General features: G+C 48.5%; 1 protein-coding gene across 1 annotated transcript in view; it reads right to left on the bottom strand.

Annotated features, from left to right (window-relative positions):
- The window catches only part of ZNF341 (zinc finger protein 341), a 40,162-nt gene extending 26,927 nt beyond the window's left edge, over positions 1 to 13,235 (bottom strand). Inside the window, exons 1-4 of the mRNA XM_068987487.1 lie at positions 13,205 to 13,235; positions 6,681 to 6,791; positions 4,796 to 4,992; positions 1,689 to 1,838 (exon numbers count right to left, since the gene is read on the bottom strand). Coding sequence (XP_068843588.1) covers positions 1,689 to 1,838; positions 4,796 to 4,992; positions 6,681 to 6,791; positions 13,205 to 13,235 — 489 coding nt within the window. The remainder of the gene's footprint in view (positions 1 to 1,688; positions 1,839 to 4,795; positions 4,993 to 6,680; positions 6,792 to 13,204) is intronic.
- Positions 13,236 to 16,264: the final 3,029 nt, after the last annotated feature.

The raw sequence follows: 16,264 nt of genomic DNA, 5'->3' as shown, positions 1-16,264 counted from the left end.
ATGCTTCCATCTCAGGCTGCTTGGACCAATGATCCTTTTTCTACTGGAAAATCCCAAGGAGCCACTGTTCCGAGGAACACTTCAGTAAATACTGATGTAGGGTTGTAGGCATAGATAGGAAATGATGTTAAACAAAAGGCAAAGTAAGAAAGGGCTTCCCAGGTGGTGCAGTAAAAGAATCTGCCTGCTAATGCAAGACATAGAAGAGACTCAGGTTCAATCACTGGGCCAGGAAGACCCCCTGGAGTAGAAAATGGCAACGGGCTCCAGTATTCTTGCCTGGAAAAATTCCATGGACAAAGGTGCCTGGCGGGCTACAGTCCATGGGATCATAAGGAGTCAGATACGACTGAGTGCACAAAGTAAGGAAAGCAAGTTCCAGAACAGCGCGTATAAGATCCATTTATATAGATGTGTATGTTTTAAACATATTTATATAAAAAGCTATTTCTATTTGCATTCGAAGGTCAGGAAATCCAGACACCAAAATTTTGGTAGTGTTTTCTCTCGGTGGAGGGAGTTAAGAGTGCTTGTTTGACTTTCCAATTTTTATTCTGTAGAATTTCAAACCTACAAAAAGGTTGCAAACAGAATACAATGAATGCTCTTTCTACATCATTTAATTCACCAGTTGTTACCATCTTGCCACATCTGCAGTGCACGTGTGTGTGTACATATACACACATATATACCTGCATTTTGTTAAGCCCCTTGAAAGTAAGCTAAAAATATGACACTCGATTCCTTAAAATTACTCAGATGCACCTCCTAAGAACAAGGACATCCTCCTATGTAACAACTGGATGAACACACAGAAAATTGAACAGATGTAATACTTTAGCTACAATATTCAAATTCCTCCATATTCTAATCTCCCGAAGTGTCCCAATAAGGCCTTTAAGGCCTCCCTCACCCCAAACCCCCACACCCTATCTAGAATCCAACCAAGAATTGCAAATTCAGTTGGTTGCCCTGTCTCTTTCGATATTAAGAATAATTAAATTAAAAAAAAAACTTTTCTTTTGTGTATTTTCTAGTGTTTTTTTAATGGACATGGAACACTTCGCAAAGAATAAAAATAGAAGGGCTTCCCTAGTAGCTCAGTGGTAAAGAATCCACCTGCTAACGCAGGGGACACGGGTTTGATCCCTTATCCAGGGAGATCTTACATACCACTTAGCAACTAAACCCATGTGCCACAACTGCTGAGCCTGCGCTCTAGAGCCCAGGAACCCTGACTTGAGTCCTCGAGCCGCATCTGCTGAAACCCGCTCACCCTGGAGCCTGTGCTCTGCAGCAAGAGAAGCCACTGCAGTGAGAAGCCTGTACGCCACGACTGAAGAGTAGCCCCCAGTCTCCAAAGCCGGAGAAGAGCCTGCGCGCACAACAAGGAAGGCCCAACACAGACCAGATTTTAAAAAATACAGTAATTCTTTACAAAAGAATAAAAGTGTGAGTCAGAAGAACTGGACTATGGCTATGAAACCCCAAAGTCACGCTGTGGGTCCCAGCTGAACACATCAGCTTCCCCATCCACAGGAGGGCTGACCAAGGGAGAGCAGACAGTCCTCCTTAGCTTGAAGAAGAGCTGGGGTCAACCCCCCTTCTTTCTACAAGATTCTGAATCTGCAGGAATCAACTTGCAGACCAAAAATCAAGATCCTATAAGAAACTGGCCACCTCCTTACCTGCACAGGTGGGGGGCCTTGGGGCATGGGCTGGTCCAGGGACGTGAAGGCTGACATGGCGGACATGAGCACGTCGTCGCTTACCAAGATGTTCCCCTGCACCAGGGTCTGGATCAGCGGGGATGGGGGCACTGTGATGTACGTGGAGATCTGGACAGTGAGAGAAAGACGGAAAGAACATCTCTGACGTTCTGGAAGGAAGCAGACGGCATGGTAGAAAAGATCTGGGTCTGGAGTCCCACATCTCCACCTCTGCTACTGCGCCCTGTCACACGACCCTGGGAAAGTCACACCACCTCTCTCAACCTGCATTTCCTCATCTATCAAACGAGGAGAGTAAGTTACACCTTCCCACAATGCCTATAACCTATAATCCAGCAACAATCTTTCCTGATCTCTGGCCTAGAGAAACACTCACACCTGTCCACAAGGAGACCATAAAAAAAAGAGCACTCTGCACAGCCTTTTTTCTAATAGTGAAAAACTGGCAATAACCTCGATGTCCATCAATAGGAGGCTAGATTTAAAAACATGTAATACAGTCATGGCTAGAATACTATAGATGGCAAGTAAGAGGTACTGCATGGAAAATTAAATTTTATAATAATATGTACATTATATATCCTCATCTTTAAAAATCCAAAAAATACTACTATGTAACTCCTGTGGGTACTTCAGTAAGGATGTGAAAATATAATAATATGCTCTCAGGTTAACAGCAAAGATGCATGGCAGACCTTACAAGACAGTGTCAAACACGCAGTGACTTTCCCGTTGTAAATGCAAGGGTGTTTTGTTTACTTGTTGCCTTTTCTGGCATCTTCTTAAGTCACCTGTCTATAGGACCCCTGGGGACAGCAGCAAATGAGCCCCCGATTCCAACAGAAGTCCTTGCCCTCAACCAAGCAAGGACAGCCTGGGCAGGTTAGGGATGCACCCCATGTCGCTGCCACGAAAGGCAGTGACATGTATTTTTGCAATGTCACATGCATTAGCCTGGGACAAAAAAATGGGAAATCATTTCCATGTCCATCCAGCTCACTTAGGCAGAGGGATTTGGGTTTGCCCCTAACCAATTGATTGTGTGCTAAGGTTTTCTTCTTGCCCAGGACTGGAAGAATTTCCCTCTCTCCTATTGAAAATAAAAAGGGAGTCAGGAGAGAAGGAACATCTTCTACTAAACGAAACTCATAATCAAGAAGCGAGAAAAATGACTATGTTCTGTGTTAGGAAACGTCTGTGGTAACTTGAAAAGTTTCAGTGCACAGTGTCCTAGGGATCTGGGGGTGGACATGTTTATCCTGATGGCAGGAATTATGTGTATACAACCACAGGGGAAGATTAATGTTTTAGAGCAGCAGTCCCCAACCTTTTTGGCACTAGGGACCAGTTTCATGGAAGACAATTTTTCCACAGACTAGATACGGAGCAGGGGGGTGGTTTCAGATGATTCAAGAGCCTTAAATTTATTGTGCACTTTATTTCCATTATTATTAATCAGATCATCAGGCATTAGATCCCAGAAGTTGGAGACTCCTCATTTTAGAGGAAGAAAGAGATAAGAGGAAGTCAGAGGGAAATCTAACCCCTTGACTTGGCATCCTGGGACAAGCCCAGCCCCCTTTATGGCGATTCTTTAATCCCTCTGAGCTCCCATCCACGGTGTCTTTGCTCTAGAACTGTGTTCCTCACTGAGGACTCTGGAAGCTTCTCCAGATACCCCCAGCGTGGTTACCTGACCTCTAGACTTGTCTATCTGTCTGCATTTTCATCGCCTCTACTTAAAGGTCCAGTGGGCATCTCAAATCCAACATGAGCAGCCCAACTCCAAATCTCCTCTGTGTTCTCCCTACTTCAGTTAATGGCAACTCCAACTCTGGGCACACTTGCCTCCTCTTAATCTCACACCCTACATCCAATCCAGCCACTGCCTCGGCCAATTCCACTTTCAAAATATTTCTAAAGTCTCATCCCTTCTCTCCACTCCACTGCTACTATCCTGGTCAAGCGACCCACCACCACCCACTGCTGGATTTATACAGTAGTCACCTAATGGGTCTCTGGACTTTTCTCCTGACTCTCATCAAAATCTGTTGGGGTAAGGGTTGGGGAAAGGACAGTTAAGGAGTTTGGGATTGACACATACACACTGCTATATTTAAAATGGATAACCAACAAGGACCTATCCTATAGCACAGGGAACTCTGCTCAGTACTATGTTACAACCTAAATGGGGAAAGAATTGGAAAAAGAATAGATAAATGTATATGTAAAACTCAATCACTTTGCCGTATTGAAAGCAACACAATGTTGTTAATCAACTGGACTCCAGTATAAAATAAAAAGTTATTTCCTGAACAACAACAAAAAATCTGGTCTCTACAGCAGCTGCAGTGATCTAATTGAAGTATTTGTTGCTGTTGTTGTTAGTTGCTCAGTCGTGTCCGACTCTTTGTGACCCCAGGGACTGTAGTCTGCCAGGTTCCTCTGTCCATGGGATTCTCCAGGCAAGAATACTGGAGGGGGTTGCCATTTCCTTCTCCATAAATCAGACCATATCCCTCTCCTGCCCAAAACCCTCCCATGGCTCTGATCTCAAGCAGAGTAAACGCCACATGATTTGCCAGGGTCTCCCTATTGCCTCTCTGACCTTATCACTTCTTACCCTCCTCCTCACTCACTCAGCTCCAGCCACTCTCACCTCCTTGTTCCTGGAATAAACCCAGCACACTCCTGCCTCAGGGCCTTTGCACTTGCTGATCTGCCCCCAGCATACTCTTTCCCCAAGGAGCTGTGTGACTATTTCTCACCTCCCAAGGTCTCTGCACAAATGTCACCTTTTCTCAGACCTCATCCCATTGAGCATCACATACAAAAAGGCAAAACCTCCCAGCCCTGTCCTGGTACCCGCCCCTCTGCACTGGTCCTGGGAGAAGTCCATCTCAACACGTCTTTTGGGTGGTGTCTATCTTACCTTTAGCCACGACAGCAGTGACCTGGTCTGTTTGTCCACTCCTGCACCCCTGGTGCCCACACAGAGCATGACACACAGCGGGCGCTCAAAAAAGACTTGAATAGCTGAATGAACGAAACGAATGAATGAATACCTGGCGATTGGGAGGAGGTGGGGCCTGCTGGACGGCTGAGGGTGCTGCCGAAGGTGTGTAGATGCTGTTGGTGGCCAGTGAGACTGTGGCCAGGGGCAGGGCACTCCCTTGGCACTGTTCCCTCTTGTGGGTCATAAATGCTGGAAGCGAGTTGAACTGTTTCTTACACTTTCCGCAGAGAAAGACATCCTCATCATCTAAGGGTCACACCCGCAGAGTAGCAGAAGGAGAGAAATAACGGGAAAAGAGCAATAAAAAAGTAGAGGGCATCAGTGAGAAATGGAAGGCCCATGGCTGGACCATAAGAAAGCACACTAATGGCATTCCATCACTCAGTGCTTGAGGGTCAAGCATCAACTCTGTGCTTCCTATGAGCTTTCAAATCACATCAGTACCTTTGGGAATATCCAGCCAGGTTCACACAGGTATCACAAAAATCAGAAATCAGGAAATAGTAAGGTGGCTTCGCTTCAAGGTTGGGACAGTCAGAATCTTTATCCTGCCTGAATTTATTTATTTACCAGTCCCCAAATGGGCTGCATGACCACACTCCTGGGTGCCTCTGCATCCCCTGCTCCCCCTGCCAAGCTGCCTCTTCCAGAATGACTCATTCTGCAAGGCTCAGCCTAGATGTCACCTCCTCCAGGAAGTCCTCCTAAAGCAATGTTCCCAGTTCCTTCCTCTAAGCAAGCCTCTCATCACATTTTCCCCATCACCAACATATTTTGTAAGGGAAGGAAATATTCTTATTTATCACCATAACTACAATATTTTCTGGGCACATAGGAAGCCTTCAGTGGATGTCTGTTGAATGCATGTAAAACTAAATGAAAGATTAGCTACAGCTGCCACCACCCATAACTGAAGGCCCACCACAGGCTATGTAGTGTGCCAAAGTTTTCAATATTCACTCTTCCTTCTTAAACAATATAAACTTTAGTGAGAAACATGGCCATCTAGTTAAAGAACGTATCTCCCAGACTTCTTTACAGCTAGACATGTCATGTGACTAAACTCTGACCAATAGGATAAGAGAAGAAGTATTCTGTCTATACAATTTTCTCTTGAAACGAAGGGGTATGACTTCCACTTCCTTCTTTCCTCCCTTCCTATTGGCTGGAGTGTGGAAATGAAAGTGGGAGGTTGGAGCGGCCATCTTGGACCCCATGCTGAGGGCGGCAGAGCCATACAGAAGAAGGGGTCTGAGTCACTGGGACTTCATACCACAGGGAAACTTTAATCGTGTACAAATTACAAGAAACTTGCACTTCTTATTTACCACAGCTAAAACCAAATCCCAAGTACCCTCACAAGATTACTATGAGGTGGACTATCGTCCTCATTGTACATAGGTGGAAACTGAGGCACAGAGAGGTTAATTCATTTGCCCAAGGTCACAGAGCCAAACTTCAGGAGCAAGGATCCAAACTAGGTGCAAATCTCTCTGTCCCCAGCATGGTTCCCAAGTACTCAAAAATCTTTGTAGCATGAATAGATGAACACAGACTCACACAGGGCTCTATAGAAAGCCCTCTTCTTGTCTCAAGAGCCTGAGTTGTAAATTGGAGAGACTCATGTTTAGTCTCATAGAGAGGAGGCTGAGGAACTACTTTGGGTCAAAGGCACAAACATCAGGGCTCCTAGTCATTCTCTGTCATGATCCCCACACTTACTAAGGGACTGAGGACCAGTGGCCTCAGAGCTAAGCAGAGAAAGGTCTGAGCCTGAAGATCCAGGCTGGGAGGAAGGGGACAGGGTTCAGACACCAGAGGACAACCTGGGGACCACAGTGGGCAGTTCACTCCCACACCCCCCCGTCAGCCCCACCTGTTTTTCACAGGAAGCCCCTTACTCTTCCCGCTGATGAACCTAAGCAGATACTCACCCAGTGGCTGGATAGCAGGGGGTGCATTGACACTCTGGCCTGTTGGATCAGGAACTGCTCCTTGGCCATCCAACAATGACTGGACGGCCAAGACAGTCTGATTGTCCATTCCTGAAGAAAGAAAAGCAGTCTTTTTGGAAGGTGAACTCAGCATCCTGCTGTGACTTCACCCTTAAAAGCCAGACCCACTGCAAGGCCCTGATGGCAGAAGTGGTTGGCCATGCCCTGATATACATTCTCTCCTGCTTCTACTGTAACATAACCCAAGATTTGGGGCTAGAAACATGGACCCAAAAGAAAGAATACATTTCCCAGCCACTCTTGCAGCAGGCAGCTGCTGCTAAGTCGCTTCAGTCGTGTCCGACTCTGTGTGACCCCACAGACGGCAGCCCACCAGGCTCCCCCATCCCGGGATTCTCTAGGCAAGAATACTGGAGTGGGTTGCCATTTCCTTCTCCAATGCATGAAAGTGAAAAGTGAAAGTGAAGTCGCTCAGTCGTGTCCGACTCTTCGCGACCCCATGGACTGCAGCCTATCAGGCTCCTCCGTCCATGGGATTTTCCAGGCAAGAATACTGGAGTGGGGTGCCATTGCCTTCTCCACTCTTGCAGCTATCGAATGTCTAAGTTCTGGCCAATAGGAGTTTTGGGGAAGTTTTCTTAAAAACTACCCAGTATGAGATCTCCTTCTTTGTCCTATCCTCCATCCTGCTTCCTAGAACAAGAAGATGATGGTGGGAAGTCCAGCTGCCATCCCAGATCATGAGGACAAGGGCCAGGCCCTAGGCACTGCAGGGCAAAAAACTGGCTAGATCCTGGGCCTCTGGGGACCTGGTAGAACACGGCCACTGTCACACTGTAGGGTGCCTTTTTCTGGACTCCCACGTGACAGAAATAAACTTCTAGCCTGTTTAAGCCACTGCTAGGTTGGGCTTCTCTCTTACTTGTGGATGAGTCTAATCCAAAGGGCAATGACCCCTCTGGAAATCATGTTACTGAGTCTTCCCCAACCACAGCCAACAAATGCCACAAACCTGTTTGTACTTGGGCTTCTCCTTTTTTTCTCCTGTGTGCTTATTTCTTCAGATCCTCAATAAACAGTGCAATCTGGGTTTGGGTCAGGGGTTGGGGGCAGTTCTTGAGAAGTTGGCTACGTTTACATTTTCCAATCAGCTGTCACTGTTGCGATTCTCAGTAGTACACTGTCCAGCGGTGGCACCAGCTGGAGGACAGGCCCCCTCACACCTAAGTGGCCCCCAAGGCACACTACCTCCCTCCCAAATAACCCAGAGGGCTGCCTCTTTCTCTCCGTCCTCACAGTCAACCTCTCAGCTCTGACCTGGACACCTACCCCAGCCCCTCACTGAAAAGCATTTGATCCTGCGGTCAGGCTGAATCCATACTTCTCCCTGTGACGGTATGGGCTGTGCATCTCCTGAGGCCAGCCTTCTCTCCATCCTCTCCAGCTCCTGCAGAAGCCCTCTCCACCAGCTGGCCCCTCTCACACTGTGCCCACAACCTCTCCTTCTCACCAGCAGCTACACACATTCAGGTCTTTCTAGATACCCTCCTTTGAACCCATGTCCTCATCTCTCTTCCCTTCAACATCAAGCATCCAGTGAGAGTTGTCTACACCCTCCATCTCCTCTGGCCACTTCGCAATCCTCCTCCACCCACTCCAGGGGGCTTAAGCCCCCATCATTCCACCAGAATCACCAAAGAGAAGCCGGCAGCGCTGGACATTTCTTCTTGAAACACCCTCTTCTAAGGCTCCAGGGCGCCAGCTTCCTGGGTCTTCTCCCATCTTTCCACTTGCTACTTCCCTGCCTCCTTCACTTTCTTCTCCTGTCTGTCTCCTAAATATTTCTGTTTTGAAGGGTTCCTTCTGTCTGGCTCTCTCGCGCCTCTCACTCTTCCACTCTCCCTGAGAATCCTCACTCACCCTCATCTAGTTCTCCCTATTATCTTGAGTATCAAACCATTCTGGGGTCCATCCTCCCCAGAATGAGGTTCAGTAAATCTTCTATCATGATGCAAAATTGCACATCAGCATTTGTGTGCAAACCTGTACCTGAATGTTTATAGCGGTTTTATTCATAACAGTAAAAAACTGGAAACAGGTCAGATGTCCTTCAGTGGGTGAATAGTTAAACAAACTGCAGTTCATCCACACCACAGAGCACCGCTCGGTAATAAAAAGGGCCAAACTACTGATATAAGCAACAACTTGAATGAATCCCAGGGAATTACAATGTGTAAAAAAAGCCATTCTCAGAGGTTATATACTTTATGATTTTAATTACATGACATCCTTGAAATGATAGTATTTTAGAAATGGAGATATATGTATAATCATGGCTGATTTGTGTTGTCACATGGCAGAAACCAACACAACACTGTAAAGCAATTTCCCCCCAATTTAAAAAAGAAAGACATGGAGAACAGAGAACAACATATCAGGGTGCCAGACATGGGGGATAGGGAGCAGGGGAAGAGGTGGATGTGGCTATAAAAAGAGCAACATCTTGCAGTGGAAGGATGGTTCTGTAGAGCCACTGGTTGTAATATTATAGGGTAGCTTTACAGGATGTTACACTGAGGGAAACTAGGTGACAAGATAAACAGAATCTCCCGGTATTATTTCTACATCTGCACATGAAGCTACAGAACCAAAAAGATTTCAAAATAAAAAGTTTAATTTAAAAAAATACTGCCTGGGACTTCTTTGGTGGACCAGAGGTTAAGAATCCCCCTCCCAATGCAGGGGATGTGGGTTCAGTCCCTGGTTGGGGAATTAAAATCCCACAGGCCACAACTAGAGAAGCCCACACATTGCAATGAAGATCCGTGTAGCCAAAATCAAATAAATGAAAAATACTGCCTATCAAAACTGTGGAGACAATAAAAAGATCAGTGGTTGCCGGGGGCGGGGCGGGGGTGGGGAACGGATGAACAGGCAGAACACAGAGAATTTTTACTGCAGTGAAAATATTCTATATGCTAATACAATAATGGTAGATATATGTCATTATACAGTTGTGCAGTAGAATGTACAACACGGAGAATGAAACTTAAGATAAATGATGGGGACTTCCCTGGTGGTCCAGTGGATAAGAATCTGCTTGCCAATGTAGGAGACACGGGTTCAACTCCTGGTCCGGGAAGATCCCACACGCCAAGGGGAAACTAAGCCTGTGGGCCACAACTACTGAGTCGGAGCTCTAGAGGCCACGAGCCACAGCGACTGAAGCCTGAGAGCCTAGAGCCTGCGCTGGCAAAAAGAGATGCCAACACACACACACACACACACAAAGAGATGCCAACATGATAAGAAGCCTGTGCACCACAACAAAGAGCAGCCCCCACTCGCCGCAACTAGAGAAAGCCCGCGTGCAGCAATGAAGACCCAGCAGAACCAAAAACAAGTAAATCATTTTTTTAAAAAAAGAGAAATGATGGACTTCTGAGTGCTTATGATGCATCAGTGCAGGGTCACTCTTGGTAACAACTGTACCACTCTGGTGAGTTATGTTGATTAAAGGGGAGGTTATGAATGTGTAAGATCAAAGGAAGTCTCTGCATCTTCCTCTCAACTGTGTAAACCTAAAAGTGTCCTAAAAAAAAATAAAGTGCTTGATAAAAATGCTGCCTATCTATGCCTCTGTAACTCATGCTTTCGAACTGCGGTACTGGAGAAGACTCTTGAGAGTCCCTTGGATAGCAAGGAGATCAAATGAGTCAATCCAAAAGGAAATCAACCTTGAATACTCATTGGAAGGACTGATGCTGAAGCTCCAACACAACTTAGCAACTGAAGAACAACAAATCTAAAACTCAAACTAAATGTGTGGTTCCTCACCCCTACGACTGTTCCTCTCCTAGTAATTCTCATCATTAAGAACAAGGTGCCACTGCCCACTCTGTCAAAGCCCCTGGGACAACCCCTGATTCTTTCCTTAACCTATCTCCCTTCCCACCTTGATTTCTAGCCCTTCAGGAAGTCTAGCCTAGTCTGTCTCCCAAAGATCTCTCAGATCCACTTTCTCTCCATCCCCCGAGCTGTCCTCGGGGCCCAGGCCACCATTAGTTCTCAGTAGGATGGCCGCAGTGGTCTCAGCTCCCTGCTGCCACTCTGGCCCCTCCTGTCTGTTCTCAGGGCAGCCAGGGTGAACTTTATAAAACATACATTAGCTTGTGCAGCCCCCCTGCTGAAAACTCCTTCTTAGCTCCACACGGATGCCAAGATAAAGTTCACAAACATCATCTTTAGCTGCTCACATGAACTTCTGTGAACCCCAGACCTCTCTTACCCCAAGGCTTTTTGGAAATGCAGTTCCCACTGCCTGGGTCACCCCTGGATCCCCACAGTTCTGCTGCCCTTCTCCAACCCCAGCATAATCACACAGTCCAAGGAACTGATTTTTCCTTTCCTTTCTTCATTACTCAGTACACAGACATGAACAGGACTTCCCTGGTGGTCCAAGCAGTTAAGAATCCACCTGCCAGTGCAGGGGACACAGGTTCAACCCCTGGTCCGGGAAGATTCCACATGCTCTGGAGCAGCTAAGTTGGTAAGCCACGCTACTGAGCCCTAGAGCTGCAACTAACTACTGAAGCCTGAACACCCTAGAGCCTGTGCTCTGCAACAGGAGCAGCCACGGCCATGAGAAGCATGGGCCCCACAGCTCGAGTAGCCCCTGCTTGCTGCAACGGGAGAAAGCCTGTGCAGCAACAAAGACCCAGCGCAAAGATAAAGTAATAACAAAAGCAAAAGCAAAATTATTTTTTAAAAAACACACCAAAATACACACATTCTTGCAGTGAAAATTCAAACACTGAGGGAGTCCCTGAACCTCGAGAGGAAGTAGACCTCACCTCATCCTACTGGCCTCTCATCCACTGACTTGGCCCTCCCATCACAGCACTGAAGGCCAGCTGAGGTTGTCCTCTTTTACTGATTACCTTTTCTATAATTATATAATTTCTGGGTCCCTCACCAATGAGTATTCCTAAAACTGAACCTTTAGGGAGGTTTCTAGGAAAGAATTCTGATCCTCCGAAAGTTAAAAGACACGCGACCGAGACTTCCTGAGGAGCTGTAGGACTCAAAGCCTCAGCCACACACCCCGAATCCAGCCTACTTTCAGTTTGCACTCTTGATTATGTGTGTGCTCATCTCATTCCTCTAAGAGCATTCTTGGATCTGTATCGCCCCTGCATCAACTCTGCCCGGCTCTGAGTTCCCCAAGACATCCTTTCCAGCTCCCAGCAAGTGCACATGGAGGTCCTTTACCTTTGTGCTGTGTGGAGTCGCTCAGTCGTGTCTGATTCTTTGCGACCCCATGGACGGTAGCCCGCCAAGGCTCCTCTGTCCATGGGGAGTCTCCAAGCAAGAATACCGGAGTGCGTTGCCATGTTTTCCTCCAGGGGATCTTCCCAGCCTAGGGTCGGAACCCAGGTCTCCCGCATTGCAAGTGGATTCTTTACGGTCTGAGACCTCTGCCTTTGCTTGGCTCCAAAGCTCACAATTCCCAGAGCCTGAGGGCCATTCACGTGCTAGGATCTGACAGAGCACAGGATAACCAGCAGGTGCCCAGTGTTTGCTGGTTTGGATCTGGGAACTCGGTAGCCCGGTCAACCACACCGTTGGCATCCATCCTTTCTTGATCTGGGTTTTTAAGACCATGCACCCCAGAAAAGTACACAAAGTAGGCACCCAGTGTTTGTTTGCTGCTTTTGGGTGGCATCAATCCTTTCCTGTCCGAATTAGAGACACTATGCCAAAGCACAAAGCACACAGCTGGTGCTCAACGCAAGCTCTTCAGGGGCTTCCCTAATGGCTCAGTGGGTAAAGAATCTGCCCACAATGTGGGCAACCCAGATTAGATCCCTGGGTGGGAAGATCCTCTGGAGAAGGGTATTAGTAACGCACTCCAGTATTCTTGCCTGGAAAATCCCCACCATTTTCCCACTGGGTGCAGCTCTTCCCAAGCCTCGCATCCGCGGGGCAGCCTAGCTCACCCCGCAGTTCCAAGCCTGGCTGCACCCCACCCCCGGCTGTTCTCTCCAGGACACTGCTCCCCGCGCCCAGCTCGCGCGCCCGCCCGGGGCCCTGGCCGCTGCGGCTGTTCCGGTCCGGGACGCCCCTCCCCGCGGCGCCAGCCCTCCCCGGCTGTTCCGGTCTCGGTGCTCGCCCCCGCCGGGGCCTTCCCTCTCCCGCTGTTCTTGTCCCGTGGCCCCCCACTCCGCCGGGCCCCGGCTCCCGCGGCTGTTCCATTCCCGAGACGCCCCCCACCACCACTGAGCCTCAACTCCGCAGCTGTTCAGGCCCCTCGGTCCCCCACCCCCGCCGGGCCTCGGCTCCCGCGGCTGTTCCCGTCCGTGCCCCTCCCGCTCCGCGGCTGTTCCGGTCCCGATGCCCTCCGCCCCGCGGCCGCCACGCGCCCTGAGCCCGGCGCGGCGGGTTCGCGGCGGGAGGGGGCACAGCGCGGAACAGCCGCCTCCCCCGGCCCCGCCGCCGCTCACCCTCCAGGGCCTCGAAGATAGTCTGCGCCATTTTGGAGCTGCCGCTGCTGCTGAAGCCCGAAGCCGGGCTACGCAAGCATTGTGGGAGCGGCGGCGGCGGGATCGGATCCGCCAGGGGGCGCCCGGGAGCCGCCGCCGAGCCCCCTCACCACCCCCGAAAGCCGGGAATGACCCATGGGACCTCCAGGATACCAGGACTCTCCCAGCCCCGCCTTGATGACCCTGTCAGCGGTGCACATGGACTCCTATCCCGGCCTCACTTGATCCCCCCAATCCCATCTCTGGCGCAGAGAGGCACCACCAAACCTTGTTTACTGCACCCCGTCCCCCCCACCGGACTGACTCCCAGCTCTCGTGACACAGACCTCTGTCCCACCGCGTGCCACCTCACAACTCTGCAACATGGACCGAACACTTCCGTAGTACACGGTATCCCCACCTTTGCAACACCAACCCCTCTTCTTATCCCATCTGGACCACCCAACTTTGTTGCAAGGACTCCCATCTCCACCTAATACAGGACTACTGCCCAGCTGTGCAACATGGAGTCCCTTCCCTTGTCGTAGACTTCTCATTCCCCCTCCCACACTAACCACCATCTCTACGTATTGGAAGCCACTGGCCTCTCCCCACATGAATCTCCTCTCTGCCTGGTCTTAATCCCCCATCATCTCAGAGATTCCCCTTGGCTGATACATAACCCTCCGCTTCCACTTTTTGGGAACCTCCATTTCCTTTTCACATGGGCCTCCATCCCTGCCTCTGGAGGACTCCATTTTTGTTATATAAACCCCCCAATACCCGCCTCAGCAACCCTCCCAGCCCAACCTCACAGGAAACCCATCCTGGTCTCCCAAGGATCCTCCTGCCTCCTTTGGATCCCCCATCACACACAGACCTCTCTCTCATCTTCCTTTAGGGTCCATCAGCCCCTCCTTGGAGACTTACTATGTAACAAGTTCTCCAATACTTTGGCCGCCTGATGCAAAGAACTGACTCATTGGAAAAGACTGATGCAGGGAAAGATTGAAGGCAGGAGAAGAAGGGGACGACAGAGGATGAGATGGTTGGATGCCATCACCGACTCAATGGACATAGTTTGGGTAAGCTCCCGGAGTTGGTGATGGACAGGGAGGCCTGGCGTGCTGCAGTCCATGGGGTGGCAAAGAGTTAGACACGACTGAGCAACTGAACTGAACTGAACTGAACTGAAGTTCTATAATAGCTCTGAGAATACAGTGGTTCTTTCCCTTGAAGTTGGTGGAGGGGGTGCAAACAGACATTAAATCTTTTAAAAGATTATTTAATTACAAGGTGTGATGTTTCAAAGATGTACACTTGGGTCACAAGGAAGAGATGGGGTGTGCTTGGGAGGGAGAGGGGAACCATGGAGGTGGCCAAGAATCATGATCTCTCTCCCATGGGATTTCCCTGGTGGTCTAGAGGTTAAGAATCCACCTGCCAATGATGGGAACACAGGTTCAGTCCCTGGTTTAGGAAGATTCTACATACCAAGGAGCAACTAAGACCCTACGCCACAACTGCTGAGCCTGTGCTCTGGAGCCTGTGAGCCACAGCTACTGAGCCTCTCCTCTAGAGCCTGTGCTGCGCAACAAGACACCACAATGAGAAGCCCTCGCAGGACAAGTAGAGAGTAATCCCTGTTCACTGCAACTGCAGAAAGCCCGCACATAGCAGCGAAGCCCCAGAGCAGCCAAAAATTAATTTAAAAAACGATCTCTCCCATGAACATAGTCATATGTTCCTACAAGTGGACTACCATAGATTTGACTCTAAACATTCTCCTTGTTTTTTTCTTAAATACCTATGTTAGCCTCATCCAAAGCAATCATCACAAAAATCACAGTTTTAATTTTCTTATATTCACTAAATATTGTTGTTGTTGTCGCTAAGTCATGTCTGATTCTTTGTGACCCCATGGACTGCAGCATGCCAGACTTCCCTGTCCTTCACCATCTCTTGGAGTTTGCTCAACTCATGTCCATTAAGTCAGTGATGCCATCCAACCATCTCATCCTCTGTCACCCCCTTCTTCTCCTGCCCTCAGTCTTTCCCAGGTTCAGGGTCTTTTCCAATGTGTCAGCTCTTCACGTCGGGTGGCCAAAGTATAGAAGCTTCAGCTTCAGTATCAATCCTTCCAGTGAATATTCAGGGTTGATCTCCTTTAGGATTGGTTTGATCTCCTTGCAGTTCAAGGGACTCTCAAGGGTCTTCTCCAAGGCCACAGTTCGATAGCATTAGTTCTTCAGTGCTCAGCCTTCTTTATGTTCCAACTCTCACATCTATACATGACTACTGGGAAAACCAAAGCTTTGACCAGATGGACCTTTGTCAGCAAAGTAGTCTCTGCTTTTTAATATGCTGTCTGGGTTTGTCATAGCTTTCCTTCCAAGGAGCAAGCGTCTTTTAATTTCATGGCTGCTGTCACCATGCACGGTGATGGGACTGGATGCCGTGATCTTAGTTTTATGAATGTTGAGTTTTAAGGCAGCTTTTTCACGCTTCTCTTTCGCCTTCATCACTAAATATGTAACTCCTAAAATTAAAAATATACAATCTGTTCAAAGCGCCACTGTCATAGGACATTGTTTCACTGCTCCTGATAAATTACCTCAAAGACCCTCTGTCTAAAGGCCCATGTCTACCATGCACTTCTCATCCCGTTCTGAACGCTGCTCCCCACCCACCACCACTAGCACCCTCCCCCATCCTATTTCCTCCTTGCACAACTGGCTCTGAGCAACTGTCCCCACAGAGACTTCTTGCCCCTTCTCTTTTCCTGGGAACCTTAGAGACCCAGGGCCACCTTAAGCCCTAAACCCCTGTTCTCATTGTCTCTCTGGCAAAAGTAAGCCAGGCTTCCCTTCTCCCCATCTTCTTTTAACATTCCCCTTGATCCAATGGCCACAGATCCTTATCATCTCTCCTCAACGAGTTTCTCAATATAACTGTTTGTTTTTTCTTTTTTAAATTATTCAAGTAATGAATTAATATATTCACATTCATGTAATTAGCTTAAAAATATGTATTGAGGGACTT

The sequence above is a fragment of the Capricornis sumatraensis genome, chromosome 15 (assembly GCF_032405125.1).
Source record: "Capricornis sumatraensis isolate serow.1 chromosome 15, serow.2, whole genome shotgun sequence".
NCBI lineage: Eukaryota > Metazoa > Chordata > Mammalia > Artiodactyla > Bovidae > Capricornis > Capricornis sumatraensis.
The sequence above is the reverse complement of the archived record's forward strand: the minus strand, read 5'-3'. Positions and strand labels throughout refer to the sequence as shown.